At 41.6% G+C, this 9,448-nt stretch overlaps 1 protein-coding gene and 1 long non-coding RNA gene across 2 annotated transcripts; both read right to left on the bottom strand.

The window, feature by feature from the left end:
• Nucleotides 1-20: 20 nt before the first annotated feature.
• On the bottom strand, nt 21-1,744 carry msmp1 (microseminoprotein, prostate associated 1). The gene is made up of 3 exons (XM_069177850.1): nt 1,426-1,744; nt 1,237-1,345; nt 21-585 (listed from the first exon to the last, which is right to left on the bottom strand). Exons 1-3 carry the CDS (start codon nt 1,532-1,534, stop codon nt 414-416), a joined length of 390 nt encoding a protein of 129 aa, XP_069033951.1. The 5' UTR covers nt 1,535-1,744; the 3' UTR covers nt 21-413.
• A 693-nt stretch (nt 1,745-2,437) lies between these two features.
• LOC138215636 (uncharacterized) lies at nt 2,438-9,192 on the bottom strand. Its single transcript, XR_011179748.1, has 4 exons — nt 9,084-9,192; nt 7,306-7,435; nt 5,489-5,618; nt 2,438-3,354 (listed from the first exon to the last, which is right to left on the bottom strand). It is a non-coding gene; the product is annotated as an uncharacterized lncRNA (long non-coding RNA).
• Nucleotides 9,193-9,448: the final 256 nt, after the last annotated feature.

The raw sequence follows: 9,448 nt of genomic DNA, 5'->3' as shown, positions 1-9,448 counted from the left end.
GAGAACAGGTCAAAACCAATAGAAATATATATTAATATATGTATGTACTGGCTTATATTTACAATTGGATGAATTAAAAAAAGGCATTTAGTTTGGTATAAAAATCCCTCAAGACATTGAAAAAAAAAAACATTTAAATGGTCTTTAGCAAATAAAACTTTAGGATAAACTTTAACAGTTTATTGTGATATCTAACATTAAAAATAAGCTTTATGTAAATGTGTTAATGTACCTCATTGGGTAGAAAATACTGCAGTTTTACTTGTATATATTTTCACAGGTAAATATGTACCTCACATTTCTGACATTGATTTTACAACCTGAAAGTTACAGATGCTGTTTATGTGTTCGATATGTGTTAAAGAAGTCTGCTGATATTTAACTGTAGTGAGTCGAAGCTCCACAGCGGCTCTTCAGCCCTCCAGCTGTTGCTGCAGCTGGAGGGATCCGTGGCTCGGGTCCTCGCCGGCGCTGCCGGGCGAGCAGGGCAGGCGGCGGTCGGCCGTCTGGACCAGAAACGCTTTGCAGGTCGCCGGTTCGACTCGTACTTCACACCAGGCGGGGAAGTCCACCGGCCGCTGAACCCTGGACACACACGGAGGTAACGACGTCGCTCAAACATGTCTCTTTACTTTCTGCTTCATTCTGTGACATGTTGGCTCTGAACTCAGAATACAGCAGCGTCTCAGTCGTACACTTGAAGGAACATCAACCATCATTTTCTCACGTTGTCGGCTGTGAAGTTGATTTTCTAAAACAGTTAAACCTTAACAGCATTTTTAAGGAAGTTACTTTAATAAAAACATAAAAATGATCTTGACTTCAGGCTTTAAATCAACTTCTTTTGCAGATATTGTTACTAGTTACACAACAAATATAAAAATAAACAAAAACATGATCAGCTTCTAAAATATGATTCAAGATACATTTTAAAACATCTATTCAGTAATAAAGTAGTTGGAGAGCTTTAGCTGAACATCAACAACTCCGATGTTAAATTCTATTTATATAAGTAATAATACAAAAATGTAAAAAAAAAAAAACAGGATCCAGTCTGCATACTTTTACTTGTAATACCATAAATAAATTATTTCTACTATAATCTCTACTTTCATTAAATATTTTTCCCACAACTCCTAATTTCACCCAAATACTCCCATCAAGACAAATTGATCTCCTCTCAGACTTCCTGGAGTCTCAGACTGTCTGGACACCGAAGCCTCTCCAGGTACTCACATCTCGCAGCAGCCGACGCCGATGGGGTGCAGACAGGTGCACTGCATGCAGGCGGCGTCCATCCAGGTTTCCCCCAGAGAGAAGTGCCGCCCCTCGAACTCGCACAGAGCTGCACCGACACGGCAAAAGAAGTTGAAAGAACGGAGATGACGACGGGACGTGAGGTTTTATCGTGGGATCTGATCTCACCTCTGGAGTTGAAGTGGCACTCGGTGGGTGCAGCAGAGCCGCCGGCGCTCCACAACAGAAACACTGCAGCTGCAAACACCCAGAAAACCCCCGTCAGCTCCATCTTCATCTGCTCTCTGCTGGATGGCTCCTCTTCTCCTTCTGTTCCCTCATTTATACATCCGGAGGGTTCAGGACCACGGCGGGGGGTGGGGTCATCACCATCATGTGGTCGCAGCCCTGGCCGTGGAAGGTGTCGGAGATGCCATCCACTGGGAGGAGGAGGAGGAGGAGATCACCTCGCTGCGCATCAGTGGGCATGAACCTCTAAAAGTGGTAGAAAGGATGACACATCAATGACTAAGAGAGGGAAGAAGAGGAGGAGGAGGAGGAGGAGGAGGAGGAGGAACGTGATTCATCACCAGTCAACCTCTGCTTCGGTTTGGAAGAGCAGCTGAACACGTGAAACACATTTAGAAATATTCATCTGTGACAACACTCCAGTAAATAAATGAAATATGGAGATTTGATGATGCGAGGCTTTCAGCTCCGACGGCTTCATGTGAAATCATCTGAACAGACAAACAGAACAATAGTGAATAAACATAAAACCTCCACCAGGTGCTGCCGTCGATCTGAAGCTTCCTGGACTCCAGCTGGACCGACGGCACGCCGGCTCTCTGCAACCAACACATCTGGACATCATTCATGTCGGTTTCTCATTTCTCACCCATTTTTATGCTCCTGTACAATATTACAAACACATACTGTCACTAAATTACTTATCAGGACTTCAGTTTATCATAAAGAGTGTAAAACATAGAACTGTGTATAGATTAAATAATCAGAAAATGTTAAATAAATCTGGCCAAAAATTCCTAAAACAAGCTCCATGTTACTGAGTTACATCCAATATCTTACGTACATCTTACATGGATGAAAACGTTTGAAAAAAAAAACAATCAAATTGACAACATTTTTGTCAAACTGACAAATTCAAAGTTTATTAATAAACTTTCAAGCTCAACTGTCAAGAATTTTTTTTTTGCACTTTAATTTTTTTCAGAACTTTTTTAACCGGACGTCTTTTGTTTTTTGTTTTTTATCAGAAAAGGTGTTTTGCTAAAAATGAATTTGTGCATTTAATTGGGACAAAATGATTCATCCCATCACATCAGTAACAGAATCGGCCTTCAAACACGTGTCAGTTTAACGTCCGTCGCACAGACGTGTTTGTTTCTTCGTCTTCGTGTCACTTCATCCACGAACAAAGAACCAAATGTCAGAAACGAAGACGTTGATCCGACCTGACTTCAGTCCGTCCGTCCGTCCGCCAGCAGAACATGAGCTCATCTTCTTCCACTTGTTCTCTATCTGACGGCCGAGGCGGAGATCGTAGGAAAGCTCGTCTCCGGCCGGTCTCGGGGGCCCCGGGGCCTCGTAACACGGCGCTTTACGTCCCCTCAGTGACAGTCTCACTGAGAGTGATGATGGGTCCGATCAGCTGGGATGCTCCTTCATCCTCTCCGTCTATGACTCACAGTTTCCTCTCAGGCAGCTTCAGTTCCTGCAGTTCAAGTTGTCCTTATTATAAACCAACAGGTGAATATAATATATCTGCTATAAGATAATGTATATAAATATAAAGGCCTGCTGTCTACTCCCTTTGAGTTTATATATGCAGTGTTTGAGGGGATGGAGGGTATTTTAGAGGGTCGTGTTCTTCCAGACCGGGCGGCGCTGACCTCTGCTGACCTCTGCGGGTCCCATACGACCGGATCGGACCGCCGTGTTGTCGTCAGCGCCGATGACCTCGTCAGAACCAACGATGAGGATTTTCCTGTCACACGCCTGTTGCTCTTCACGGCTGTGCACTTAATTGGCGACAAGCGAGTCTTTAATTGGGGTGATTCACGAGGCCGTCGCCATGACATCACCGTCCTCTTTAACCTTTAAACAAACGGACTGGTTGTATTAATTGAAATCTTTCATATAGAAAACAGATAGAAAACATTTTTTTATATTATTGTTTAGTGTAAGTATCTAAAGTTTTATTCGAAGGCAACTTGGCTTCTTTTTCTTTCTTTTTTTTACTTTCTTGAAGATGTTTTGTCTCTCATCCAAAATGACAAACTGGAAAGGAGTTCCCTGTTTTAGGTTCTTGTGGGACCCCGTCAGCCCTCTGCGGTCCTGAAGGCCATGATAACGGAAAGGATTTGTCTTTGTTGTTGTTAAGATGTGAATCTCCCTTTGTGGGGATCTCTGATAAGTGTCTCAGACCACCTCCTCTGTTCAGTGAAAGTTTTCCAGTTCACTCTTTATCGGTCTTCACTGGCCAACTTGTATAAATCACTGTCCTTGTTTCCGTCTGTCTCTGTGTTGGAATGGCGACCTGTCCAGGGTGGAGCCTGCCTTCACCCAATATGATAGGCTCCAGTCCCCCCGTGACCCGTGAACATTATATTTAAGCAAGAACATACAATCCTCCAAACTAAGATCCAGACCCCCCATTGAACCCAGAACCTCCTGATTGTGAGATGACAACACTGGCTTAGAACTTCACCATTTTGCTGCCTTTATGACTAATATTACTTTGAAACATGTTATGGAAGGGCGATCAATGGTGCAGTAGTTGGTGTTAATTCCACGTAGAAAGTCCCCGATGGGGATCGAACCCCTGACCTTTAGACTGTGAGATGACAACACTGACAACTGCATCATTGTGTTGCCTGATAAAACTTGAACGGAAGTCATACTTCGAGCATGTTGTCAGAAATAGCACGAAAAAGTCATACTTCTTTAATGTCGTCCAAAATGTGAAAAAAAAGTCATATTTTGCTCGACATGCTATAAGTATGACTTCCATTCAACTTATGGAAGCCAGCATAGTGGTGCACTTGTCAGTGTTGTCGTCTCTCAGTCTGAAGGTACTGGGTTCGATTCCTGTCTGTAATCTTATATGTGGAATATGCATGGTCCTGCAAAACTAACAACCTAAAAGTAAAGTTTGTCATCCATATTATAGATGACTAACTTATGCATGTAGTCCATAATGTAAAACATTACATTCCAGCAAGAACATGCAATACGCTGTTTCATTCTTGTGCTTGCATTTTGCGTTTCATTTTCTTCAATTTAGAATACATGTATAAAGTACTATTTAAACTCTTTTTGTCTTAACTTGAAGAAAAACATTATAATTAAGAATTAAAACTGCAACCTATTACTCCACGGTCCACAAATATTCATTCAAATGTGACCAAAATTGCCAGACATTCTTTGGATAGTAGATATACGTATTTTCAAAGAGGTCTGCAGTGATATTAAATGTCTTCCTGTAATGCGTAGTGGATGCAAAACTTTTTCAATTTCTCCAAACGTTTCAACTTCACTAAAAGTTGAATCACCATCAACAGGTGGAATCTGAAACTTTAATAACAACCTTGGTGAATTTAGTCACCATTTTTGGCGATTCACACATGTTGTACTTTAACAAACTTCTCCCACAGATTTTGTCGGACCGACTTGAAATTGAGTGTGTGCACTCTGAACATGTTTGGAATTAAAAGTTATCAAAATAATTTGTTTTCGTTGATCGGTGTGCCCGTGGCGTCGTGGCCAAAAAGTGACCGAAAAGTCATGCAATGGCATGTTGTTCAAAAAATAACCGGCATTTTCAAAGTCAGAAATTACTAATGACTTTTTTTTTGTAAAACATGACAAAGGTGGGGATTGAACCCCAAACCTTCTGGCTGAGAAGCAGCAGTGCTAACCACCACACCACCAATCTTCCCAGGAGTTAGGCAGCATTGTGACAAATCTTTGGCTCACTGCAACCTATAACTTCACCGTCCACAAATATTCATTCAAATGCGACCAAAATTGCCAAAGACATTCTTTGGATAGTAGATATATGTGTTTTCAAGGGGGTCTGCAGTGATATTAACTATCTTCCTGTAATGGGTAGTGAATGCAAAACTTTTTCAATTTTTCCAAACATTTCAACTTCACTAAAAGTTGAATCACCATCAACAGGTGGAATCTGAACCATTAATATCAACCTTAGTGAAGTAGAATCTTTTACCTGTTGAGTGAACTCCGTGGTACACTTTCTCCTGCCACGACTCATTCTCCGCCACCGAAGATGGTCCCACGGTCTACGACGCCGACTCCCATCTGGAAACGACCTCATGAAGATACGGGTTCGAGCCCCGCTGAGGTAATACAACACACATGGTTCACGGTTTACCCGCCGAGGTAACACAACACACGAGGTTCACGGTTTACCCGCCGAGGTAACACACATGGTTCACGTTTACCCGCCGAGGTAACACACGAGGTTCACGGTTTACCCGCCGAGGTAACACAACACACGAGGTTCACGGTTTACCCGCCGAGGTAACACACGACGTTCACGGAGGGCGAGACCTCCTAAGGCGAGTCCCTGTAAGGGTAAGCCACAAACCAAAGGTAAAAAAAAAAAAAGTCCAAAAGAGACTTTTTTTTTTTTTTTCATTCTGTACTGGTTGAGTTGCCTCACAGTGAGAAGTAACTTGGTGCATGTCAGTTCAGAAAAAGGTCACACTCCAAAAAGTCATAAAAAAGTCATACTATAATAGGTTGGCTAACATATGGAAAAAAAAAGTCATATTTTGCTCGACATGCTATAAGTATGACTTCCATTCAACTTATGGAAGCCAGCATAGTGGTGCACCTGTCAGTGTTGTCGTCTCTCAGTCTGAAGGTACTGGGTTCGATTCCTGTCTGGAATCTTATATGTGGAATATGCATGGTCCTGCAAAACTAATAACCTAAAAGTAAAGTTTGTCATCCATATTATAGATGACTAACTTATGCATGTAGTCCATAATGTAAAACATTACATTCCAGCAAGAACATGCAATAAGCTGTTTCATTCTTGTGCTTTCATTTTGCGTTTCATTTTCTTCAATTTAGAATACATGTATAAAGTACTATTTAAACTCTTTTTGTCTTAACTTGAAGAAAAACATTATAATTAAGAATTAAAACTGCAACCTATTACTCCACAGTCCACAAATATTCATTCAAATGCGACCAAAATTGCCAGACATTCTTTGGATAGTAGATATACGTGTTTTCAAAGCGGTCTACAGTGATATTAAATGTCTTCCTGTAATGCGTAGGGGATGTAAAACTTTTTCAATTTCTCCAAACGTTTCAACTTCACTAAAAGTTGAATCACCATCAACAGGTGGAATCTGAAACTTTAATAACAACCTTGGTGAATTTAGTCACCATTTTTGGCGATTCACACATGTTGTACTTTAACAAACTTCTCCCACAGATTTTGTCGGACCGACTTGAAATTGAGTGTGTGCACTCTGAACATGTTTGGAATTAAAAGTTATCAAAATAATTTGTTTTTGTCGATCGGTGTGCCCGTGGCGTCGTGGCCAAAAAGTGACCCAAAAGTCATGCTACGGCATGTTGTTCAAAAAATAACCGGCATTTTCAAAGTCAGAAATTACTAATGACTTTTTTTTTGTAAAACATGACAAAGGTGGGGATTGAACCCCAAACCTTCTGGCTGAGAAGCAGCAGTGCTAACCACCACACCACCAATCTTCCCAGGAGTTAGGCAGCATTGTGACAAATCTTTGGCTCACTGCAACCTATAACTTCACCGTCCACAAATATTCATTCAAATGCGACCAAAATTGCCAAAGACATTCTTTGGATAGTAGATATACGTGTTTTCAAGGGGGTCTGCAGTGATATTAAATGTCTTCCTGTAATGGGTAGTGGATGCAAAACTTTTTCAATTTCTCCAAACGTTTCAACTTCACTAAAAGTTGAATCACCATCAACAGGTGGAATCTGAACCATTAATATCAACCTTAGTGAAGTAGAATCTTTTACCTGTTGAGTGAACTCCGTGGTACACTTTCTCCTGCCACGACTCATTCTCCGCCACCGAAGATGGTCCCACGGTCTACGACGCCGACTCCCATCTGGAAACGACCTCATGAAGATACGGGTTCGAGCCCCGCTGAGGTAATACAACACACATGGTTCACGGTTTACCCGCCGAGGTAACACACATGGTTCACGTTTACCCGCCGAGGTAACACACGAGGTTCACGGTTTACCCGCCGAGGTAACACAACACACGAGGTTCACGGTTTACCCGCCGAGGTAACACACGACGTTCACGGAGGGCGAGACCTCCTAAGGCGAGTCCCTGTAAGGGTAAGCCACAAACCAAAGGTAAAAAAAAAAAAAAGTCCAAAAGAGACTTTTTTTTTTTTTTTCATTGTGTACTGGTTGAGTTGCCTCACAGTGAGAAGTACCTTGGTGCATGTCAGTTCAGAAAAAGGTCACACTCCAAAAAGTCATAAAAAAGTCATACTATAGTAGGTTGGCTAAAATATGGAAAAAAAGTCATATTTTGCTCGACATGCTATAAGTATGACTTCCATTCAACTTATGGAAGCCAGCATAGTGGTGCACCTGTCAGTGTTGTCGTCTCTCAGTCTGAAGGTACTGGGTTCGATTCCTGTCTGGAATCTTATATGTGGAATATGCATGGTCCTGCAAAACTAATAACCTAAAAGTAAAGTTTGTCATCCATATTATAGATGACTAACTTATGCATGTAGTCCATAATGTAAAACATTACATTCCAGCAAGAACATGCAATACGCTGTTTCATTCTTGTGCTTGCATTTTGCGTTTCATTTTCTTCAATTTAGAATACATGTATAAAGTACTATTTAAACTCTTTTTCTCTTAACTTGAAGAAAAACATTATAATTAAGAATTAAAACTGCAACGTATTACTCCACGGTCCACAAATATTCATGCAAATGTGACCAAAATTGCCAGACATTCTTTGGATAGTAGATATACGTGTTTTCAAAGAGGTCTGCAGTGATATTAAATGTCTTCCTGTAATGCGTAGTGGATGCAAAACTTTTTCAATTTCTCCAAACGTTTCAACTTCACTAAAAGTTGAATCACCATCAACAGGTGGAATCTGAAACTTTAATAACAACCTTGGTGAATTTAGTCACCATTTTTGGCGATTCACACATGTTGTACTTTAACAAACTTCACCCACAGATTTTGTCGGACCGACTTGAAATTGAGTGTGTGCACTCTGAACATGTTTGGAATTAAAAGTTATCAAAATAATTTGTTTTTGTCGATCGGTGTGCCCGTGGCGTCGTGGCCAAAAAGTGACCCAAAAGTCATGCTATGGCATGTTGTTCAAAAAATAACTGGCATTTTCAAAGTCAGAAATTACTAATGACTTTTTTTTTGTAAAACATGACAAAGGTGGGGATTGAACCCCAAACCTTCTGGCTGAGAAGCAGCAGTGCTAACCACCACACCACCAATCTTCCCAGGAGTTAGGCAGCATTGTGACAAATCTTTGGCTCACTGCAACCTATAACTTCACCGTCCACAAATATTCATTCAAATGCGACCAAAATTTCCAAAGACATTCTTTGGATAGTAGATATACGTGTTTTCAAGGGGGTCTGCAGTGATATTAAATGTCTTCCTGTAATGGGTAGTGGATGCAAAACTTTTTCAATTTCTCCAAACGTTTCAACTTCACTAAAAGTTGAATCACCAACAACAGGTGGAATCTGAACCATTAATATCAACCTTAGTGAAGTAGAATCTTTTACCTGTTGAGTGAACTCCGTGGTACACTTTCTCCTGCCACGACTCATTCTCCGCCACCGAAGATGGTCCCACGGTCTACGACGCCGACTCCCATCTGGAAACGACCTCATGAAGATACGGGTTCGAGCCCCGCCGAGGTAATACAACACACATGGTTCACGGTTTACCCGCCGAGGTAACACACGAGGTTCACGTTTACCCGCCGAGGTAACACACGAGGTTCACGGTTTACCCGCCGAGGTAACACAACACACGAGGTTCACGGATTACCCGCCGAGGTAACACAACACACGAGGTTCACGGATTACCCGCCGAGGTAACTCACGGAGGGCGAGACCTCCTAAGGCGAGTCCCTGTAAGGGTAAGC

This window comes from Embiotoca jacksoni, unplaced genomic scaffold, assembly GCF_022577435.1.
Source record: "Embiotoca jacksoni isolate LCO1_2020_lvr unplaced genomic scaffold, fEmbJac1.0.p SCAF_78, whole genome shotgun sequence".
Classification (NCBI taxonomy): Eukaryota; Metazoa; Chordata; class Actinopteri; family Embiotocidae; genus Embiotoca; species Embiotoca jacksoni.
Note: the sequence above shows the minus strand (reverse complement) of the source record. Positions and strands in the feature narration are given on the sequence as shown.